The sequence below is a fragment of the Tetrao urogallus genome, assembly GCF_951394365.1.
Source record: "Tetrao urogallus genome assembly, chromosome: 8".
Classification (NCBI taxonomy): Eukaryota; Metazoa; Chordata; class Aves; order Galliformes; family Phasianidae; genus Tetrao; species Tetrao urogallus.
Window position 1 is genome coordinate 25,415,563 of NC_136821.1, and position 25,133 is coordinate 25,440,695.

General features: G+C 41.9%; 1 protein-coding gene across 2 annotated transcripts; it reads right to left on the minus strand.

Annotated features, from left to right (window-relative positions):
• Positions 1-232: 232 nt before the first annotated feature.
• NOP58 (NOP58 ribonucleoprotein) lies at positions 233-24,352 on the minus strand (the record flags this gene model as incomplete). Of its 2 annotated transcripts, none has more annotated exons than XM_079539440.1 (15): positions 233-314; positions 1,036-1,154; positions 5,982-6,115; positions 8,473-8,534; positions 9,770-9,904; positions 10,618-10,781; positions 11,398-11,524; positions 12,457-12,602; positions 13,348-13,482; positions 15,304-15,368; positions 16,523-16,659; positions 17,399-17,523; positions 19,672-19,724; positions 21,315-21,391; positions 24,308-24,352. In XM_079539440.1, the coding sequence occupies 15 exons, from the start codon at positions 24,350-24,352 to the stop codon at positions 258-260; spliced, it is 1,581 nt and encodes a 526-aa protein (XP_079395566.1). In that variant the 3' UTR covers positions 233-257. The 2 variants fall into 2 exon arrangements, with proteins under 2 accessions (XP_079395566.1, XP_079395565.1); XM_079539439.1 differs by having other exon boundaries at positions 1,036-1,157.
• Between the last annotated feature and the right edge of the window lie 781 nt (positions 24,353-25,133).

A 25,133-nucleotide genomic window follows, 5' to 3' on the forward strand; every position in this document is an offset into this window, starting at 1 on the left:
TATCAGTGAAGACTGCATATGAAAAAAGGATCTACTGTCAGCTTCTCAACACAATATACTGCAAAACAACAAAGCAGTATTCCTAAGCAGCAGGGACAGTGGGGTATCCTGCTTCAGGGCACAAGACAGCTATCAAATGCACCTCCTTGCCCTCTAGCAATATAGAATGGTAACAGTTTTCAGCTAGAGGTTAAAGAAATTACATCAAGAAATGCTACTCTGAAGCACTGTCCTATGGCCTGTGTTTCCACCTTTTCTCAGTCTTCATCCTCGTCTTTCACCTTCTTCTTTTTCTTCTTTTTTTTCTCTGTATTCTGGAAACAAACAAACGTTGCTATGAATAAGCTGTAATGGAGAAGCAAAACAACACGTGCAGCTAAGCAACAGAGCTCAAACTCAAAGCATCTCCCCCAGCTGCCATGCTCAGCACAGCACAAGAGATGTTCCCTTGCTCCGCTGCTACTCCACTTGATGGTTAGAACACAGCAAGGGAAGTTGTGCTGTCACACACTGCTGGCTGCTACAAGCTGTGGTAAGTCTGTAACAGGCAGTGTGGCTGCTCTAATGAAAGGGGAATAGATGAAATTCCATGTTAAGAACAGAATTTCAAAACTGAGCAATTAATTTAGTTACAGCATCCAGTCGGCTGCTGCTAGGAGACATCAAGTGATGCTTCATCTATTCAGCATGCACAGACTTTGCTCTACAGGAACCCTGAACAACAGAGATGCCTGTGGATCAGTACCAAGAGATCTCTAGAGAAGTAGTAACAAGAATGGAGACTAAAGCTGAGGGTGAGCTCAGAAAAGGAAGGGAAACACTACTAGTACACTGAGAAACTACAATTTCTCAGATCTTATTATGTAATACAACTCTTCTTGAAATTTACAGTGATGGATATTACTAAATGAAGTTGCTAAAAACAGTCCCTGCATAACAGGAGTTCAATAGGCAAGAATATTTTCCCCTTGCTCCATATATTTTGGAGGGAATCCGTCCTAAAAAGGGTCAGGCAGCTGTGCAGTTCTGCCTCACCTCAACTGTAGAGCTGGTGGGCACTTCTTCTGTCAGTTCCTCCTCTTCCTCAGCCTGTTTTTTCTTCTCCTTTTTCTTTTTCTTCTTTTTGACAGGCTCATCCTCTTCTACATTTGTCTCTTCTGTACCAAAGAAGGAAGAATAATAAAAGGCAAGTTGTTGATTATTACAAGTGTAAAAGGCAGAGGGAAAAAGCTATGAGATTTGAGAGGATGCAACAAGGATATCAAGAAAGCAAAAAATACCACGCTGTCCCCACACTCATCTTTAATCCTCTCCTCCCCTATTTGTATGACTACTGCTTGCTATCACCAAAACTTACAGCTACCTAAGACATAAATGACAATGTGACAGTACTAATCACATCTCACACAAAAAGCACTCCTATATGCCATCCCTAACATTCAAAATAAGCCTACATGTTTTATTTGCATTTCAGGTGCTCTTTTTGAAAAGAAACTGGCCACAGTTTGGCAAACATTTTCACTGGCATCACAAGAGCCAGGGAAGGACCCAACAACCCACATCAGCAGTGCATTCAGCCAGCAGCAGGTTATTGGCAACTGATTCCCTTATCTTCACATTGGAAAGAGGCAGATTAGCAGTCTGAATTCAGACTGGAAAACACAAAGATCTCCTAATGCTGAGCTGACAATATATTTAATGCAAGAGTAGAAACTCTGTCCTGAAAAACAAGATTTATATTAACCTTGAAGAACTGTTAACTCCAGGAGGGATTTATTCACGTTCTCTTACACTTATTTTTCCATCTATTTGCCAACCACTGGTGTATCTGATCACTGTGTTAGGAGGACTACAATTTACTACTACTCATCTTCAACAACATCTGCCACAGTCTAAGGAGTCTCCAGGTAAAGAAAACAAGCAGAAACCATTATCCAGCTGATAACTTTTGCAGTAGCCAGCCTGCTGCTGGAATATATTGAAGTTAAATTTATTTGCATAACTGAGTCAATGCTAGATAGCAAGTTTCTCAGTATGAAGTACTCATGAGCACATTCATGGTGGAGTAACCACTGTCCTTCAGCAGCTACAAAACAAAGATGCTGAAAATGGTAGTACCTGGAATTATGTATAGCTGTTACCCAGAAGCACGACTGAAGATGCTGTTTTCTCACTGTATTTCTCCAAGAAATATTTCAGCCTGAAAGTACACTCACTTATCACTTTCAGAAAGAAAGGAACAAAACTAGCATTACTACAATAATAATAAAAAAATCACATTCTAAAATCTTCATTGTACTGCCACAAGTTTAGTACTTCAGAGCAGCAGGACTGAGTCAAAAATAAGCTCCTATCTTTGCCATCAAAAAGCCTTCAGACAAAAAAATGGGCTTTAGTACAGAAAATTTCTAGACATTTCTGCAGCAAAATCCAGCCAACCAATACATGCATTTTTTTGACATTTAAAAATGCCAGAATGAAAATAGCAAAAGGATTCCCAACAAAGGAACCTTTTCACTGTATATATGATTTTAAGGGGATTCTGCCATAAACATGCTTTGCAATTAACTGTGTGCAAACATAAGGACACAAAACGTGTGAGTATACTCACCTTTGAACTACTACTTATATGAGATAGGTAAAATAACCCTATGCTACATTAAAGCCATACAGTATGACAGGAGTGTATGCATCACATTTTGCTACGATACACGCTTTCACTCAGCAGGATGAGTAAGCTCTGCATTGTCAAGCACAACACTGGGTAGCACATCTCTTGCTATTACCATGTGTGTCATCGAGTCTGAAACACCAGGCAGTGGAATCCGCCACAATTTACAGCCACAGATAAAGCACTGAACACTCACAGTCACTTCTCACAGCTGGCAGCAGATGCCTTCAAGAAGATTTAAGTTGTTGCTTTCTAGCAAAGCTCATCACAGGACTTCATACATTTGAACCTAGGCAGAATGAGGATAAAGGCTCCAGGGGGGCTACTCTTCTCCCTCTGGATCCAGTACTTCTAAGTCACTCAAGCCCAGCGGGACTTCTTTGTGATACACAGCAGTTGACAAGAAAGCCACCAGCCGCTGCTTCAGGCACTAAGGCACAAAAAGCAGCACCCAGAAGAAGAGTTTGATCAATGGTCCTGCACAGCACTGAAAATCATTAGTTCCAGTAACCCATTTTCCACCAGTCTTCTCTAAGCTTTTACACACCAGCCTCCAATGCACCCTCCCTTCTCCATATGATGCCCACACACACCATTAACTCACACAGCCTATCAATAAGGACATCACATCATGACACTCCTGTCATTTAAGGCTTTGGGCCTTGCAGGGCTCATGCCATTAATTTAAGATGATGTCTCTTGCCAAGAGAAACCTTCACAGGTGACAAGCTGCTGCTATAACCTGATGCCTCCACACAACTTGAGTACCTCACCGGGAGCACTGGCTAGCCTCACTAGTGGCACATATTGTTTGGCCACATCTAGCTTCAGACTTGAGGCAACAAAACATCACTCCTACTTCCCATTCTCCACTATTAACACATTTTGTATTAAAAAGCAACTCCTTAAGTGGATTACAAATTATTCCAGGCACGAACCCTCCCCTTAGTTCCTTTTAGGCGTAACATAAGAGCTGAATGTAGTTTGAGGTCATGCCACCCCCCTTAGCCCCTATGCTACTAAATTCCTGTCCAAGGTACTACCACCACACACACGCCTCTAACAGGCAGAGAGAAAACACCACACTTTGCAGTTGCATTTACATCTCAATCTAGCCCAACACAAAATACTGCTCCCCTCTACTACAAATGTTAAGGCAGTAGTCTGACAAAGCACTTTCAATGCAGCTTTCCACCTCGTTCCCATTCCTTACCTTCTTCATGGGATATGGACTGGATCAAACTTGATCTGGCTGAAGAATTTTTTTCCTGGACCGCTTTTCTACTGTGCCTGCTTATTATGCAGCTGCACAAACAGCAAGGGGAAGGAAGGGGGCAGAGAATTCCTACACAATGTATGTGTAATCTCTGACCACAGAAAACCTAAGAGTAGTGCACATGCGAAGAAGAGAGTACTGTACTGAAAAGAACAGAGCCAAGAACAGCAGAAACCGAAATGCCTGTACATATTCAAGCAGATATGCAACATAAATCAATGCTGGGACCTCCTCTGTACTCTTTGGTATGTTTCAGAACTTAATGAACTACTCAACGAACTTCTTGGACCAAAACCTCACCAGCATGCTGTTGCAGACATATCAACTAGAAAAAGAGCAAGGTCATGGTTTGTCTAGCCTACGCCAGGATGCTGAAGGGATAAAATCTATATACAGTTGATATGAAGTAAATAAGCTGTATGCTTCTTCTTCCATAGTCTGTCAAGCATTTGGCACACAGTAGGGCTCTAGTTCCCAAACTGTCTCAAAATTACACACTTGATATAGAGATCTGGGGAAGAAAAATAGGAGCTATGAACATCCAAAGGATGCCCTACTCTTTCAGGTACTTTGGGTATCATTAACTTTTCCAAAAATCAAACAGCACAGATTTCAGTAATTCGTAAGTATTCTTATGAACACTCTCTACAGCTCAAATCAGTCTTGGTAGCTCAAGGGCAACTATGAGGCTCCAACATTCTCAATTCTCAATAAAGCAAAGGAAGAAAACAGAAGCAGTTTACCTCTATAAAAGCACAAATCATCGAGTAACATTTACAAATAGAAATACCATCCTCATACTGGTAAGAGATCAGGCTGGAAATAATTGTAATACTTCACCTGCAAGGAGCTCATGCCTACAAAACATCAATATTTTTGTAACAGAAAGGAGACCCAAGGGAACAACTCTGAGGCTATAGTAAGGGGATTTAGTTGAAAGGACTACCAAAAGCAGTAGCTGTGAAAACACCCACATTCTACAAAAACCAAATGGGCAAAGTTCAAACTTTTAAAGTACTCAAGTATCTTTGTTTCATTATGATAAGCACAAGAGAACAAGCTGGAGCACATATCTCAGATTTGAAGTACAAAGAATTCCCCCACCCGTGTAATTTCAATTCTCTTAAGTTCAGTTTCCTACAAGTTGCTCCATACATGTACACAGACACCAGGAATCAATTAACAAACCAGTATCTGGAAAAATCACCTCTCTGTAAGTTGAGCGTTAAGAAGTAAAGAGTCAGCATAATTACTCACAACCAGCCTCTGATTTCTCTAGAGCACAGCAGCACAGAGGAAGACAGAAAGAAAAGGCTCTGACAGCCCCAATCTGCAGACATGAGCAGTAGATAGAACTGGGAGCAGTTCAAGCCCAGATCTAGTTCAGGGCTTCACAAGAGGAACTTGAAGTCATTCCAAGTTACCTACTGGGTACTCTACTGTCGTAGCAAGCATTAGGCCAGCCATTTAGGGGTGCTGCAAGTGTACGCACAAAAAGAGGGACAATGTTGCACAAAGTGAACCACAAAACAGAAACCAGAGTGCTTTGAAATCACAACCCCAAACCTTTCTACACACAGTATCTCAGAGAAGAAGAGAACAACTGTGGCCACAGTTGTTTTAGCTCTCTAGACAATAGCTCCTTGTGTACCATAAATTCAGACTGAATTTTCCAAGGGTCATTTAACCTCAAGTCCTGATGTTCAACTTTTATGTGCTGGAACTCTCCTATACAGAATAAAACAGCATTCATTTAAATAAAACTCAGGCAAGTTGTTTTTCTCCCCCCACAGGAACTTTCTTCTTTCTAGATGCTAAGAGTCACTGAAGATGAGCCTACTATACAGTGCAAGAATAAGTAGAGCTCTTACTTGTTAAAATGTTCAATGCCTACAGCAGTTTTATCAGAAGATTCTTTTTTATTATTATTAATATACTGCGTCAGACCAAGGAGAGCAACCAGGTCCTGTGGATGGCCGTCAGACTGCGCAAAACACACAGCAGCACGCTAGCAGCACAGATGCAGCAACTAACCTTTCATCTCTGCCTTGAACTTCTTCGCTTTCACTGCAACCCCTGCCTCCTGCTCTTCCACTTCCTGAATTTTGCGTTTCTTTGAAACAGCAGGAAGCGTAGAGTCACTGGAAGGATCATACACCTTTATTTCACTGTAATGAAGAAAACAAGTCAGTTCAGGTAATGAAGAACTAGCCTCCAGGTAAGATCTTGAAGTTAGCTTTCCAACACAATCTCCTGAAAACATTAGCAAAACAATCCTGCTCAGCTAACAAAACATCTACAGGTAGTTGGCCCTTTCTTCAACGCATGAATGGTTCATCGGTAATTAGGAGTACAGAATATATCCCATGAAGTACAACTGTCTGATCTGAAGAGAAGGATCAGTTCAGCCAAGAGCTCAGTTCTGGTTTATATCTGAGATTCTACAAAGCACTTAAGTTACCCATTTTATCTCTTGCCAGCTTAAAGTCTTCCTATCATTGCTGTATGGTCACAAGTACATAGCTCCCTACAAATAGGGGAGTTCATAAGCGTACCCCCCTAGGGTTATCAGAAACACAGGACTGGGAAGAGCTTTGTTTCTGCTTTTTCTGTGCTGTTTCTCCACCATCACATTCACAGGGCACAAGTTAGAAGGCAAAGTAATGGCTCATGTCTGTACCACTGACTTCACAAGACAGGAGAATACCTAATCTGTGGCTGAAGCCACCTCTATCTGAATACCAAAAGGTCCTTTGTTCAGTCTTTACCTCTTACAGAGACTGCAGAGAACCAGCTGCCCTTAAACACAGTTCTCTTCCACCATACTTTTTCAAGGACAGTTGAATCACTAATAGCAATAAAGCAATTTTTTTTTTAATTCAGAACAGAATTCCTAGAAGAGAAAGAAGTTCTGAAACAGTAACTCCAAACTATTTTCCATCCGGACATGTGAGCATCTAAACTTCTCTAAAGCTGGAATCTGAAGTAGCTACCTTGCAGAGGTTGCAACTGCAATTGAGACTAGTGATCAGACCGAGAAACACACAGCAATACTAGCAGGTAGCATTATCAACTTCTCCTCTAAGCATCACAGACTCTGATGGCTATGATCACAGCATGTTGCTTGGCAGAAACTGACTACACAGCCTCTTAGGAACAGTGGATTCTGTTTCACCTCTGCAAAGTAGTCAGACAACAAACTTCTGAAACATTACTGTGATGTAATTAACGCTGGGTATGTAGTTCTGTACAAGACTAAGAGATTCTTGCCAATATCCTTACAACACTAGTTTGGCCCTTCAAACAATATCCACAAAGCTGCAGTAGTATGGCTACTATGAAGATAACTTGAAGGAGACTGACCTGGTGTACAGATCATGGCCAAAGTAGTTATAACTTTTTCAGAAAGTAAACATGCTCCTGAAAATAAAACTTCAGAAATTCCGGAATTCAAATTATTTTGAGTGCATGAAATGAGTATTTTTAATCTCTTTCCCTTTCAGACAGCCAAGCTAGGCTAAACAGCACGAAGTTATCTTCAGCGCCTCTTCCCCCAAGCCTACACGTCTGCAGAACAAGCCTAAGAGTAGAAACATGTCCCAGCAGGACTTGACCACTCCTCACTTCAAGAGGTCATAAACCTACAAGTATGTTGTCTTCTCAACACCTTAAGTTACTGCCTCCTTACACACACTGATGCTTCCTTTATTGACAGTTGTTTTTTCAAAAACTGCTCCAGAAAACACAGCTATCACTACCCTTTGAGACACTTAACAAATGGAAATGCAAGTTACAGCCAGCCTTGAAAAAGATGTGTGGTAAATGCAAATGGATGCAATGCTGCTAGTTTTTCTGACAGAACTAACAGCCTGCTCTACTTCTGCCAAGCACTTGCCCTTTCTACACCAAGGAATCACCAGAATGGGAAGGCCAGGTTAAGCAAAATGCCTGCAAATAAATTAAGTGAAAAATTCAGACATCACAGCTCAAATTAACAGTAATACATTCCAGCCCTTAGATGTTCAGCCAGCAAAGCTACAATTCACTCATTTCAGGCACCAGAAACCACTCTATCTGTTCCTTAAGACTCTGCTACAGGACCTAAACAAGGAGATCAAGCTTTGCTCAAAACAAGTGGGTTTTTTGTATGTTTACTTTCCTAAAAATAAGATTTCTAGGACAGCTTTCAAACATGTCCAAGAAATTCATATAAACACCAATTTTTTCAATTCTAACTTTTTCAGACTTGCATTAAATAAAGCTGCTATGTAGTTATCTGATGATGTCAACAATTTTCTGGTAGAAAATCAGGACTGTTTCACTACTTTACTGGCTTCACTATAACCATACAATGTGGGAACATGGAAATTTGCATTAGTGATGGGGACATGGTATCAATGTTTTAGAGCACAGACTATGTCTTCTGGATTTGAAGGCAATCCAACCCGCAATGAAAAAACTTCTCAGGAATAAAAGTATGAAGAGTTATTTACCCTCAGTCAAGCTGAAAAGAAAAACTACTCACCTCTTGTTTTGATACTTGTCTGCCCTGGCCAAGGCTTTTCCAGTGCCACTTATTCTTCTTATCTAAAAGAAAATTTAGAAGTGAAAAATAAATTACTCAGAACAGAAACAATTCACAATACAAGATTCAGAGCCCTTGAAAGGAATCAGAAGTGGACAGATGGGCTTATGTGATTGGCCAGGATCTGGCACAACTGTACAAGTCCTTCTCCTAGGATTAGAATAGCGACAAGGTGACAACTGAGGTGAGAAAGGCCTCATGACATGCTTTTCTAATACTGCTCTTCTAGAAGCCAGCTCAACTAAGGGACATCTAGTATGGGATCAAACAGCACAGCCACAAAAAAGGATCATAACTGGAAATTCACTGAGCTAGTTCAAATTTGTGCACGCTTTCTTTTTTGTAAGGACAACTGTATGTTAGGGTAGGTATCATTCTTCAGCTGGCATAAAGCTGACCTTAAAACCACAACACAGGCTCAAAACTTGATTTGATTAAATCTGTACTTGTCAGATAAGTTGGTACTTTGGTATCAACTAATATAGCTCCTTCCTTCTGTTTCCATAGGAAGTACTGTGTCCCATGAAATACTCAAAGAAGAACTGGCAGGTTTTTCTGGATTTTTCTTTTTTTTATTTTTTGGTACTAGCAGTGCCAGTAGTACAACATAATAGCAGCAGATATAGCTTGGAAGGCTGCAAGCAGTCATAGCTTGCAAGACCACGTGCAGAAGGCATACTACCTAAAAGGGGAAAGTGAATCCTATGTTGTCCCAGTATGTTATGCCAATGGCAACAGATAGAACAGCAGGTACAGAGAGGCAAGACATGTATTAGGTGATGAGAGGGTAATGCAGCAGCTCTTCTGTGATGCAAATAACATCTAGCTTTGGCTCTGAAAGCTCTGAACTCTACACACCATCAGATTTTGGGAAATCACAATGAGAAATGGAGCGGAGGAGGAAAAATAAACAAATTGGCTTCCTTCTTAGGCAAAGCAGCCATGACATAACAAGTATATGTTTACAATTAATAAATAAATGTACTAGAATATAAGTGCATGATCATTTTCGCTTCTTCAAAGCCAGCATTTTTCAGTATAACATACATAGGGAACCACACAAACAAGAAAAACTGACATCAGCTCACAGGCCCTCCGGATAAGGTTTGGAGATAAGCTACAGAGTAACAATGACACCAAAGATGCAATGTATCAGAAAACCATGCCAGAAACAGAAGAGGTACAGAAGTCACATTTTCCAAGAAAGTCAGCTTCATGCAGCAATCCAAATGCTTACTCCTCTCTCTTCCAAGTGCCTCATTCTTGTCTCTACTTTTAATCTGTTCTCAGCTCCCATTTCAGCACTGGTATCCTCTCCAAGGGCATCGTAACGAATAGTCAAGGCAGTCTTAGCTGCCAGCATTCGAGAAATCTGGGCAAGGCAAAAAGAATATTAAATGCTAAGACTGAACATAAGGCAATGATTCACTCTGATCTGGAAACCATAACCACAAACAGAAGAACAAAGCAACCTTCTCCTAGCAGCATTCAGTCCAGAAAACAATTAGTATGTCATTCTTTAGCACTTACAGACAGTTAAAGTAACACCATATTTTCTACATCAGTAGGGGGACACTTCTAAACCTCACAAATAAGTTAGACATCTCCCACTCTACCTCAAGTTTTATCCCAGGTCATTTTGAGGTATAATTTCCAGGTGAATACCTTCACAACTCAAGACGTCTCCATCCAGCTGCTTTACAAAAACCTAAGCTCTTTAAATGTAAGCCATGAAAGTTACTACCTTCAGGACACAGTATGAACTTGATTTTCAAATAAGACTAATGCCTGACACAGCTTAGCTTACTATCACATAGAATAAAGCAGTAAAATCTCTTGAGAAAACCAGTGTTACATCACAACTCAGCAGGAATGGATCTATTACAGAGTTGTGTTGAACAGACCACCCCCTTCCCCTCTGTCAACAGGAATGCACACCACGAAGATTTGTGGGATACTGGTATAACCACGAAGCAGAACAGGAAACAAGGCCAAGGAAAGAGCCTTAATGTGAAGCTCAAATAATCTCAATGGCACACTTCCACATTCTGAAAAAAGCCAAGCTTCAACAGTTCTGAAACTCACCTTTCCTTTGTTCTTGGCAGTTGTTTGTCCCACTAAGGAAGCATGATAGATAAGGCCAAATTTAGGCGTGTCCCGCTTAGTCTTCAGTGCTCTGAAGAGTGCTTTCTCAGCACCCAATATCTGAACCGTTGAGGCTGGATGTTTTGCTAGATTCAAGAGAGAACCTAAAAGGAAGTGACACAGGAATAGTAATCTATTGGAAGAGCATCTAAACAAGCATAATACTAGATCCCTACAGTATTCAAAAGCAGAATATCTGAGCACTCAATTTCCCTACAAGTTGCTTCATGCCCATTTCCCAAAGAACAAGTAAGCCATTTCAATCTTTCACGCTTAGACTAACTCTGTCTCTGACTTCAGCAACAGGAAAGAAGGGTGAGTCAATAAAATGTTCGGTACAAGAGTCATATCTACTCCTGACCAGGTCCATCGGCAAGAATACATCACCACACAACTGCAGCAGATAACCAAAATAATGCTGCTACCTTGAGCCAATCTTAATACAAATGCTTGAAGCCAGCTTCTTAGTATTTTATCTGACTGGACTGTCAGAAGGGGGCTCAGTGTCTCAGAAGAGGTAGTGACTTAAGTTGCCCTCATATTCCAAAAGGATTCAGGCCAACCAAGAACTACATCATCACAGACCAGTACCAAGCTCACACTCATTCTCAAGAGATGCTCACCACTGCCTTGCCATGATGCCTTTAGCCAATTAGCTCCTGACACACAACTTGTGATGAGGTCAACTAAGCTTTATTTACAACGGACAGTGTGACCCACCTGCATGAGCAATGAGCCTTGCTCCTACCAGTTCACCCACCATGACAGTGAGATTAGGAGCAATGGCCATCATTCTGTTCTTCAGGTAGTCATACAGCTGTGTCCGATACTCAGAGATCTCAATCACCTGGCATACAAAGTTTAGTTACACAAATCAGAATTGGCTGACAGACAAATCAAAGCCCTAAATGAAAGTGTTGAAAATTCCAACCAAGGAGGCTAACAGCGCAAACTACACATTCAAGAGTCAGTTACAGAAAGCTTTATATAGGGCACATTCCCAGAGCAGAGTTCCATCCATGAAGTATATTGGATTTGTATTGTTCATTCTCTCATGCAACCTATTTTCTCAGTAGAGCTCCTGATAAAGGAGCTGACAACATGCCAAAGACAGCGAAGCAGAACAAAAATACTTAGTAAGGACGTTTTCTTTAGGACAAAACACTGGAACATTCAGTTTTCACATAAATCTTTGTCACCATTCTCTTTAAATAGGATAAATGGTCTTTACTTGTTCCATACAAATACACTCAATTAAAACACACATAAAAAAGCAGTCCAGTCTAGACTGAGAACAGGAACTGCTATTCCTAACCCTGCCACTCCCTGGTAAAGTCACAAAGGGATTCAGCTGGCACCAAAGTCAGAGGGAGTTCATAAGCAATACAAATGAAAGGAGAGGGCTCCTGATTCTTTTTAGGCCTCAGTACTAACTTTTAACCCAGGGCTTACCACACAGCTTCAAAACTGACAGGTTAGAAAGAGGTTGCACAGTACCATTCTCCTAAGGGCTTAAAAGCAGATCGATGCCAGAATTCCATGCAAAAGGATAACACTTGCAGAAGGCTTCAAGTAGACATGGACAGATTGAGATGGCTCAGATGAGGTAGTGACTGTGCACCCTCATGTTTGTACATCAGGAAAACCACAATATAGGAATCATCACTGCCATCATGACTGTGTTAGAAAAACCCTAGGAAAGCCTCTCCTTGGTAGAAGAATCTCTGATGTTGTGAGGCAATGTGGAATTTCTACTGCTATTCATATATGTGTACATACCTGATCACAGAGATGGATTATGTTGTTTATATCTTCTTCTGATACTTCTGTTCCCATGGAAATCTCAGCAGCAGCTTTTACGTCTTCCTCAATCTCCTCTGATAGGATGTCAGAAACATCAGAAGACGCAAAATTTCTTCTATCTCCTGCAGGGGACAGATGAAAGCATGTTTGTAGTGGGTGCAAGATGAACAAGTATGAAAAGAACAGAAACAGACAAAGATAAAGGCTAAAATAACAGTTAGTTAAATCTGCTATCATCCTAACCTAAACCCCCAAAATAAACATTTATGTTCAGACTTTATTTACGCTACCTGAGAATGGTTAGGAAAATTAAGTTTGGAACTAGAAAAAAGCCTTTATTCTGTAACACCAAATACTTCACCTTTTCAGTATTTTCTTGCTGTAAAATTCTCAGTCACAAGATTACAAAGGAAGAATACCAGGAAGCAAGCAGTCACTTTTAACTAACCAGGCCTAAGTAATTCTTCCTACAATTGGAAGAGAAGGAAAAAAAAAAAAAAAAAAAAAAAGCAGCTGTAGTCAAAGGGAACAGCCACAAACAGGCCATGAGTCCCTTTACATCGTATTTGGCAGCTAATATGCAAACCGATCAGCTGATTAATTCTAATTCTATGGTATGCTGGTGGTCTTCATGAAGAATTGGCTGGTCATATGATATTAGCTTTATACTAAGCTTCAGAATTTCAAACTGCATTAGCATACATATACACCACTTCTCTTCTGGCCCTATTTACACTGCTCTTGATGGTAGGATTGTACACGACACCATGACCTGCTGGAGAGCAAGCGGCTCTGGTCTACAGATGTCACAACATTTCACATTAGTACACAGTGCATTCCCCAGGCTCACGCCTCCTCATTACTCACCAACTTTCCGCACGCATTTACAATACGTTAGGTTATCTGTGATGATTTTACCCAGCTCAGGGAAGTGCCAACCGTACCATTCTCTACAGCGCATGATATAATTATTCAGTTCTTTGTCCAAGTCATCAAGAAGTGCTATAAGAAAGAAGAATGGGCATTTGTTTCTTACAAGGAAATGAGAAATGGTTAACTCTTAAATTGACAAACTTAAACAATGTAAAGAGATAAAAGTAGATATGTTGTTCCAAAAGTAATACCTCCTATTTATTTCCATGGAAACTGTAACAGATGCAAAAAGCACAACACCACTATTTGATAAAGCAAATTCTCACCTACCAAACACTGTTTTTTCCTCATCACAGTCACCACCATTAGCTATACATATTCATCAGCAGTGAAAAAGTCTGCATGCTGCATTAATAAAAGTCTGCACCAGAAGGCGGACCCACTGTCATCACTGCCTTGCTGTGCTGTCATCCACTGTCTGGTCTCCAGAAATGTTCAACAAGTATCACTGAAAGTCACTGGGCGCCAGTTTTTCCACACAGATGAATTCAACGACACCTTTGTTTCATATATGCGTCCATCTCAGATGCCATTTCGTAAGACAGCCCCGCTGCTCCCATATGTCACACAGTAACAAAACATAACACAGTATTGGTGGGAAGGTTCTACCTCCACTACCATACCACCAATATTCACCTCTGATGTTGCTGGACAACATAATAAAACAGGAGGCATTATCTTCGGAGCAGACTTCATATTTTATCAACAAGATTTTATGGAGTGAAACTTAAGATTCAGTAACGTAGAAGTCTTTGGTTTTCATAGAACTGCATAATCGTAGGCACAACAGTGCAGAAACATCAGAATTACCACAAACATGGTCTGAAAGTTTCACCACTGGGACCACCTTGGAGAACAGATTCCTTTAACAGCTGCAAAGGGCATTCTCTTGGATGGGATACAGAAGCCACTGTGATTCTCCCTGTCTATCAGAGAAGTGCTACACCCACAAGATGGATGTAACAGTTAGCCACCTAATAAACTTTACAGAAAAAGCCTAATGGTGAGAATGTATCTTGTATTCAGTTACTTCATTATATTAAGCCCTTTAATTGTCTTTATAGTATAAATGCATCCTCCAAATCCAACAGGCTCACCAGCTAGAAGATATGACTGATAACTGGATTTACAACATCAACATGTAACACCCACGGCATATATTGCTACAGAGCCCCGAGGCTAAAATATTTCCCTCTAGTGCAATACCAACATTCCCATCTGTTGTCTCAGTGGTAGTGACGAAGTAACTGAATTAAATCATTATTTTCAGCTTAACTATGTTTCATCATTGACAGCAGTCTGGGAATTAATATTCAAAACAGAATTCCTCGCTACTGCTCACAGCAAGAACGTTGATTATGATGTGGATGCCTACAAAGACAAATGAGGAATGGGTGTCCCTATCTGTGTTCACAGTTGCAGTCTGTTTTCCATTAAGAAAGCATGGGCATGGAAAGCAGCATAAAATACTGCAGTGGTTTTTACACCTCTGAAGTAAGAGCATCTCCAAATCGCTCCCTATGTGACCTACCACGAAAACGGAGATTCAGAAAGCCCTGTTGTGTGGGGCCCAGACACTCTCCCAAAACAACTGAAGTGAGACATGTTGGGAAGTGAAGTCCTCAAAGGACTGAACTTACACTGCCTGTATTTCAGCTGATCTATATGCTAAGAAAATGGACATTGGCTTACCACACGACCCTAACAATGTTACTGTTTGTGGGAAATCCTATTGAGATAACTAACCTTATGCCTAGCTGAAACACAATATGATTTACCATAACATGCTAAGGGAAAAAAAAATGACACCAATGCTTTTCTGCAACCAGCATCAAGAAGGCAAATAACGTAAGCTGAACCATTAATAATTTAGGCTTTAAATATACTTACAAATTGCCTGAACAATCATGGTATCTACTTTGTCTGGGCTGAATTTCAACTTGTATCGAGAAAGGCTGTGGATACAGAAATAATTTCATCAGTACACTGACATCCCACTGCAGAGCACATCCCACCCGTCCCTATTTTACAGAACGTGGCTGTCCACACATTCATTCATACCAGCTCAACTCTGTGGAGCTGACCACTCCCACTTGTGACCACTGAAGAAGCCCCGATGACCCAACCTGTGACATATGATGAACATATGTTGAACAGCTGTGACATATACATGTGCACCTGCTGTGAAAAAAGTGAAAGCTAAGGCTAACTGTACCACGTGCATCAGACTGAGCACGAACACTGTGGCAGGAAATAGGTTTCTGGTTTCTTTCTGCATTGCTTCCCACAAAAATTAGCACTTTCAGTTCTGCAGCAGTTGGAAGTGATCCACAAAACACAAACTACACTGCAACAAATATCAGCAATGGCAGTGAGAAGTAATAGAAGAAACTTCCCAGAACAGACTCTCACTAACTGAGAATGTCCATTATCATCTGGCTTTCAATATATGTTAAAAATTTCTACAGTAAAACATACGATATCCACTTATATCTTCTTTTTTTGTTTAATATTACTGCCTATGTTCTAGACACCATTAGCAGCAACAAAGGCATTTTTAAAGAATTCGCTACAACAAAGCAGTTCTCTAACTTGCCAATGGCTACAGAACAAGCTCATGTTAGAAAATGAATTAAAAGTTGCTCATGAGTGTATGCCTGACCCTGTGCTGATCCAGTATTTTTTTTCTATTTAACTACTGCTGCACTAAACCTAGCAAGGCGTGATGGTGAGAAGGAAAAGATCTCTCTGCCTTTAATATTTACATTATATATGTTATATGTGCATGTATGCCAGCGTAAATCAACAAACTATAATTCTCCCATCTCTAAATGGCAATGGAGTTTTAAACTAACCACTCAGCTGCAGCAGAGACATTACAAACCAAACTAGTTTGGTGAAGGGAAAAAAAAGCTATCAACTTTGGAGTGAGGCTGAAGCCTTTCCCCAAGAAGGTGGCTGCAAAGTGGAAAATCCCCGCGAAACAAGGCTTCAAGTACACACGTATGTTGATTTATAAAGTGAATATGAAACCATATCACAGCACAGAGCAGCCAAGGACACAGGAGTAGGGCAGTGACAGCATGAGAGAGTTGTGCTAGGAACTCACCTGTGTGCCAGACCCAGACACATAGCTGCCATCTCTCGAGAAGGCAGGCCTGTAATAAGCCCTTCAATCTGTGAACGAATCCCTCTCATCAGCTCTGTAACCATCGGGCTGTGTATACAACTCAAATTCAGCTTATCCTGTAAGATGGAAATTGTTGAGTCCAAGTCAGACATGACAATAATGTTTCTCTAAATCCCTTCTTCCAGAGCTTTATCTCATTACGCCTGGCTTCCCCATGGCAATTCTGTGGTCACTCAACAGGTTCAGGTCTTTTCTCATGCTTAAAGTAGTAACAACTTCAGTTCACTACACCGTATCCAACAATCCCAGTTTGAAGAGGCGATGCATAATTAACCCCCTATTTACTACACAGGCACTGGAAGTGCAGAATCACAATTTTGAAGTTTACTGGAAACAGTTTGGTCCCAGAGAGAAAATTCAAAGGCAGAGTATATGAGTTTTCATTTCTTCAGGGTTTGGGATCAGAGAACAAGAATGAATAATTAGGTCAGAATCCTTGGCAGTATTCACTTCAACACTGAAGCCTTCTCCGTTTGCATCCCACAACAATCTAACACAGGACGCGAATGTAGCTGAATAAAACTGTCTGAAACAGGCGGCAATCAGACATGAGATGTGAATCTAGGATTTAACAGCTAGGAGGTACCAGAGAAAGCAGACCACTTCTACAGCACTTGTTCCTCTGGTAGGTAAGAATTGAAGGAGACAACTGATCATAAGGAACAGCGATTCTACACACCACAGACACCACAGTGGCAGCAGGTTCTATTGCTAATAATTTTTATCTTTCTAGAACCTGTTCATAAGATCTCAGTAGTATGAAACAAAGATGAAAACAGGAAAGTCAATAATCACCTTTATGACACCACCAAGTTTAGCATCTGCTACAGCCAACTGTTCATGGGCATCTTTTGCCACTATCTTCTTGAGAATTTTCTTCAAGTTCTTGCTGAGCTTGCCTTCTACGAGAGCTGTAGATGCTGGAGAAAACAAGACCACCAAACATGCAGTTTCATTCCTTTCTTAAAACCTGCAACTCTATGACCTCTAACTTGGTATTTTTATTTTGATTGCCACAGTAGCTTTAGTCTGAGCTGCAATACCACTTCACTGCGTGGAAATTACATTCTTGCCCTATTGAAGACCTAGATCAGGAACCATTTTCCCATCTGCTTTGCCTCGCTTCATGTGCTTTCAATTCAGTTTTTCTGAATTTTGCTTACAGAATGCTACAAGTACATAATATCTATACAATCAATAAGTATACAGAGGTTAGGCTTAGTAAGATTATCACGGTGGAAAGATAATCAAAATAAATGGAAATGCTCACAGTAAACTCCACAAGGAGCAATCTCCAGAAAAAGACCCTTCTCCAGTGGGGGTCAGCCCTTAAATGGGGTCTAGGAGAGGTGCAGCCAGGCTCCACCCTTCCTGGCAAACAGCTGAATTGCCTTCCCCTGTGCTCCCATGGCTGACTCAGCGCTTGCCTCAGGTGGTCAATCAGAGGATCAGGTCATGATCCAACAGTTCCCATACACGTCTTAGATGTAAATTTCACATTTCCAAAAGCAAAGTTTTAAGGGAACATTTTGTATCCAATTTACTTAACCAGGTCCCTTTATCCACTTAAATTGAGTAATGGCTTATTTGCATCCCGTGCTGACAGTAACATACGGTCCTTCAAAGCCCAAGAAAAAACACCCAGCACACCTGCGGACCAGGGAGTCAGAAACAGACCCCTTTAGCATACACCACATAGACTGAAGAACTTCAAATGGGTTCTTTTCATACTTAAGTATTAACTGACCTGTAAAAGGTTTACAACCCCACACAATATATTTTAAAATGGCACAAATAAAGCCCTCTGTGCAGATCAACTTTGTACTCCACTGAACTTCGGTGATTGATACAAGGATCTTCAACATAACACACAGAACACAAGCCAGTGATTTTTGATTTCTAGAATCTTAAGGAAATGCAAGAGCAAATTGTGTGCTCACTTACCTTTTCCCTCTCATCCTTTCTAGAACGGAGATAAGTTATGAAACTTTCAAGATAGCCAATAGCTCCTGAGCCTCATAAAACAGGCACTTACATAACAATCTCTTCAAAATAAATGTAACATAGGTGGGTTGAGTAATCTTCTCCATTTTCCAGATAGACTCAAAGCTCTAAATTAGCATTTTTTGTTGGTTTTATTGCTTTGTTGTTCAGGTGTTGGGATTATTTTTTTTTTCCCCCGCATATTTTCAAATCAAACTAGCAATACATGATCTGAACATAAACCTAAGCAAAAGCAACATATGCCAAAAAACACACCAGAGAAATATACTGCAGCTTCAGTCTCAACTCTTTCATTTGCATATATGACACCTCCATTTTCACTGTGTTTCCTTATCTTCTTCTAAAAGCTACCCCTACTATCTTAGAATATGAAAATCCATTATTTGGTAGTAAACATGAGGTGTAACATCCACTTACAGAATTTATACACTGCCAATCCATTCAGCACTAACAATCATGCTATCCCTGAACAACTAGCTAGCACTTTCATCTTTTCTGTTCAAACTAATTTGCAGCACTGAGAATTTAAGTGTTTAAATAGTAAAAATTACTGAATATAAGGCTTTCAATTTTGTTTAAGCACCTGAATTTCTCTGAAGTGCAATATCAGCATTTTTTCCACTGCAAAAAAAAAAAAGTATAACACATCCATAAAACAAGCAGTTATAATAATATGTAGTCTGATATCATCTGTTGTCTCAGTGGTAGTGACGAAATATTGCCTCAAATCAGCTACATTCAGTTCCAACAAGTATCCATCATTGACAACAGACGACGCGCAACAAATTTCTACGTGGCGCTCATTAGCAAATTGCTTGGGCAATGAGTGATATGAAAAAAAGTAAGGCTTCGTTATGTCTCTACTACACTGTAGAGTGGGTGGATGACCTCATAAAACAACAGAAGCAGATGCCTTTGAAAGATGCATTATTGAAAAACTACGCAAAGAAAAAACAGCAGACAGAGGTAAGCAATGAGTGAACTATTGTCTGACGGGTTAGAGATTGTTGTTTGGCTGGCTTTTATTTTTTATTTTTCGATGAACAATGCCAACTTTCCCTTACCAGCAAGCGCTTCTGTTGTGTCCTGAAACTTTTCAAAGTGTTTCAGCTTTACTCTGCAAAAGAAAAATGCAAGCATGTAAACAAATGTATAGAAACTAGATGCTAAAAAAAACACTCGCTTTTTTTCTTGCCCTCGCTATTACAGTTTCCCTCTTTGCCCCCGATTGCAAGTGAGCAGAGATGAATATTCAGACCCTCAAAAAGGAAAAGGACAACGTATCTGATATTTAAGGACAGACATTAAGCACATGAATTTCAAGACTGCACCATGATTGTCACTGCTGACTGATAAAACTATCCTTCTCATCTTCAAGAGAACCTTCTGCCTCCATGGGACACAGCCTGCACAGTGCAGATTTAACACTCTTTTCCACCAAGAATTCTTCAAATCTTTAAGACTGAACTGATTCACTGCCCCTGAATCCTCAAGTCCGCCCTTGTAATTACATGTTAGAACAGAAGTTTTGAGCTGAGCTTAAAACAAACAACCAGTAAACAGAAAATTCTTCCATCGCCTAACTGCTCACCAGAGCCAAAAATCATATATGCAGTGTTTAAACACACTGTGCCAACTCCCACAGCTCAAGTTCCTTCTCCCCCTCACATAATCTGTGGTGTTGATATCTAGAGTCCCAGTGAAGAAGCTATCACAATCCAGTAAATTCCTTGTCAAGGGCAGGCATTTAACTAATCCAGTTCTGATTAACCACTGTGCTTTGTGAGTCAAGTATCTGCAAAAGAAGCAAGGTCACAGATAAAGCTGAATGCCTGAATTAAGAACACAAGCCCAACAAAAGCCCCAGGCTTATTCTGATGCCTTTTTAGAATCATTAGAAATACAAGAACTAACTTGATCAGAGAACAGATCCATTAAGAGCCATATGCTGTCTAGCAAGTGGCCAGGATGATGTTTCCAAGACAAGATTAACAACACTTCAAACAGACAAATGTGGAATATTCTGACTTCTCCTCTAAATATTCCTCCAGAGCAGTACAAATCCAACTCACAAGTCATAGCTTGTTCAGAGGTATCTGTTCTAACCAAAGCTGGTTAGAAATGCTCCAATAAAAACACCCTAAGCAGACTTGGCAGGAATTCACCATTGTTCCCAGCCTTAGGACTATTTGCTAGAAAGGCCAGCTTGGTCAGCAGGCACTGCAATCCCAGGCAGCTGCTCAGCAACACTAACAGTCATTGGTGGCATGGGAAGCAACACTGGCTCTCAACTCACAGAAGGTTTCACATGCTATTAGTTTCAGCTGGATTGAACCACGACGGGTTTTTATTTCAAGAATTTCCTGTGAGCACAAAAACATGTTATGTCAGCCAGTTTCAGCATCATAAACTTGGATGTTCTTGTCAGAACATCCAAAACCCCTTATAATATTGTTCTTTCCTTTCTTCAGTGGCACTGGTAATAACTTCTGCAGCTTAATTATGCAGCTATACACACACACACACACACACACACATATATATCATTTCAAGATAGTACTTAATTTCACGTTACTGGTGTTCACAGCTTTTAAGTTTTACAATATTTAAAAGTCAACACTTGTTTCTGAACCTTAGGTTAATAGAACTATACAGGCAGCTTTGTACTTCTAAAGTCAGGCTGTCACCCCCACATCAGGCTGCTTACATTTTGTTTGCTTTCTCAGGAGTTTCAAACTCCTTCCACAAACTGTCAACTTCTTGGAGTTTTTTCTCATTCAGAACCTGCAGACAAAAAACAAACAAAACACAAGTATATTAAAGCACTCTTGAACAACCTTCAAACCTCATTCAGTAGAGATGACCCGGCACAGATTCATGGCACATCCTACCACTGGAAGTTACTGCAAATTGAGTCAACAAACACAATTATGGTAATCTCCAGTCTCAGCATCTTCATCCCACCCGGAATGCAACTGAATTTACAGAATTACACTTGCTTTCAACTGCATTATAGAAGTTGCTCAACAATGGCTAGGTCCTTTTGAACCTGCACCATCAAAGCAAAGCCCTCTCCCTGTTTATCAAAACTGGTCTTGCTCCACCTCTTAAAGGATTCATTCACAACCCCAGTGACCCAAAACCAAACCTGTCTCTACTCTGGGAAAATACAAACATGTCTGGGACACCTCACAGGAAGGAGTGATCCCACACCTTATTTTCATGAATCCAAATGAGCCCAAGGAAGAAAGGACATCACAGTAGGGATGACTTTTCACCACACCTCAGTAATCATTTGAGTTAAAATTGCTTAAGACGGAGCAATGGCTTAATCCCATCTCTGGTCAGAGGGGATTCCCTTTCAGTATTTAAACAGGATAAGGATAACAATTATGCCATTAGACCCTGCATACATTTCACAAAATGCTGAGTGTACTGCAAATTCCTAGAAAATTGCTCAGGGGAACAGCATCAGCAAGATCCTTATAACTTTAAGTTCTTTATACCTCAGTAAAAATGCTGGATTTAAGTTCTGACAAGCTCCAGCACAACTACAATTTGACTTGGTCAAAAATTGTTCTTGCACCCTTGCAGATTTTTAAATTGAGGTCAAAGGAGGTTCTTTCTTTTTTTAAATTAATGCTGAGCAAATAAACACGATGACTCATTTCCCACGGGTCTCTGAAGCACAAGACAACCTTTGGGCACATCTCCCCCTCCCCAGCCTGTTGATTCTTTGCTTTGGATTGGGTTCATCTTTGATATGGAGTGGGTTAGTTCTTCCTACCCTGAGCTCAGAGAATTCTCTGTCTCTATAAACAGACATCAAGAAAAGCACAAGCATACAAGCTAATAATCAAGGTTGCTAGTATACAGAAATTATGGCTGCCTATGGGCATTTTATGTCCCACCAAATACTAAGATATATTGGAACAAGACTTCCAAGAACTAGAACACTCGCCTTTACTTCGTACACACTCTTCACTCCTGTGATGGGAGCAATACCTACAAGAGAATGCTGAAGAGCCACTCAGCTTGCAAAGGAAGATGGTTCTGTTCACCAAAGCATAAAGGCAGAGCACAGTTATGTTGGCTACAGATAGCTTCTGAACACTGCTGAAAAGAGAAGCGGGTGACAACTGCTTCCAAAAGTTCTGAAACCTAAATTCTCTCCAGTTCTCAAGGAATTAAAGAAACAAACTAAACAGTAACTATCTTTAAAAGCTGTCTAAAAAAACCCAAACACTATAGTGAATACTTGGATACAGAACAAACATACAGATATGACAATCACATAAACTTGCAGCTAGTGTGTGGAGGAAAGGAATACTCTTCCTTGTCCTGTGCATGTGCAGTGTGCATGGGCCCTCCTGGCAGTTACAAACAGAACAAGTGTGGAAAAACAAAACATGCCTCCAAATACACATCTTAATAAAATGTTAATTATGCTCGGTTCTAACAGACAGCTTCCAGCTCTCTTGCATTCAACCCAGACACAAACGCAGTTTGCTCTACCAGGGTATGTTTAAAGTCTGCAAGGGAATGCTGGAGCTTGCTGCCTGGCGCCCTCTGCTGCCTGGCAGGGACACCACAGCTGGGCCCAGCACGCAGCTGCTGACGTCAGCAGCAACACTTCTGCAGCAGAGTTCCTTCAGTTCTGTATCTCTACTGCCTTTACTTTAAGCCAACCTTGGTTTCACTGGCTTAAATATGGGCTGTTTACAGCCCCTCCTGACTCCTGCAGAATTACTGAATAGAATCACTGAACCTCCTGAGTCAGAAGGGACCCTCAAAAATCACTGAATTCAATTCCCTGCTCCACAAAGGATCAAAAGTCAAACCCTCTGCCCGTGTGCACTGTCCAAACACATTCTGAAGTCCTGGCAGTTCAGGGCCGTGCCCACTTCCTTGGACAGCCTGTTCCATGCCCACTGCTTTCTAGTGCAGAACCTCTCCCTGACCCCCAGCTGCCCGTCCCCTGACACAGCTCCATGCCGTTCCCTCGGGTCCTGTCGCTGTCATACAGAGCAGAGCTCAGCGCTGCCCCTCTGCTCCCCATAAGGAGCTGCAGCCACCATGAGGCCTCCCCTCAGTTCTGCTGCTCTGGACTGAACAAACCAAGGGACCTCAGCGGCTCCTCACACATCTTGTCCTCAGCCTCTTCCCCATCTCTGCTGCCCTTCTGCAGATGCTTTTTAATAGCTTTATACCTTTCTTACATTGTGATGCCCAAACCTGCACGCAGTGTTTGAGGTGAGACCGCACAGCATAGAGCAAAGTGGGACAAAGCCTGCGCTCCACCACCTAGCTAAGCAGGGCTTGACATTCAGCACTACTATGCAAAGACAAAGTGTTACACTGAATTTGACTCATCACCACAGTAGTTACTTTTTTTTCCCACGCTGAAATAAAACTCTCGTTAACAACAAAGCAGCAGAACGATAGGCCAAAGCCTGGAACCTTGGAGCAACTACCCACATTCCTCCATACAACCTGCAATGCGGGCTCTGGGCCTCCCCCCCAGCTCCCGCTAACTCGGCTGCCGCGGGCAGAAGCCCCAGGTCTGACGAAGAACACTGACCAATACCCGACTCCCCTCCCCAGGACGGACACGCCGCAACTCCGCGCCGCCCACCAGGCCCCAACCAGGCGCGAGGCGCGGCCTCCTCACCAACCTCGGACCGCGCGCCGATGCCTTACCTTGAAGATGGCGTAGCCAGCAGCGGTCTCGAACAGCACCAGCATGATAACAGCGGAGCGGAGCACGGCCGAGGGCGGCCGGCGTCAGCACAGCCACGTGCGCGCTCGCACGGTACCCCCCGGTTAAGCACGCGCGCACCGGAAGAGGAAGCGGGCGCAGCGGAAGTGACCTCACCGGTAGGGGAAGCGCTGAGGCCGCCCGTCGCGCGCGCTCCTACAGGCCACGTGGCGGGAGGCGCGCGCGGCGGGCGCGCGCAGTGGGCGGGGCTGGGGCTGCCGCATGTATAACCGTTAGCCTAGGGGGGCGGGCATTTAGCGGGAGTGGCTGCGCGAGGGCAGCGCACTGAAAGTCTGGCTGTCGCTGTGCAAGTTTCTGCCTATAAGTAGTAGCCTACTGGGCTGTGCTGCGACCGAGGGCCGCGCAGTGGGTACGAGCTGAGCGTAGTCCCTCTTTTGTTGTGTTCCCGTTGCTGCTTTCGGAGCTGCCTGTGCTGCCGTCGAGTGCTCGGCTCTCCCTGCCCGCCGGGAGGGGGCGCTGTTGCACCCTGGTTGGTGCTGCCGTGCCTCCCTGCCTTTTATGCAATCATCCCCATGAGTCAGCAGCGCTGCGTTTCCTGCCCTGTGCTTGTGGAAGGGGTGCGCTGGGAGGCCAGCAGCCTGAAATACGGGGATTCGCGTTATTCCAAAGGGTGTTTCTTTTTTTTTTTGCCGTGGGAGTTCTTTTTTACTTTCGATATTGTAATGAATATTTAAGCCTTGTAACTAATAGCATTATCAAAGAAGCAACGTTCATCTCAGGAGGTCGTTGTCAGATTGATGCGCCTAC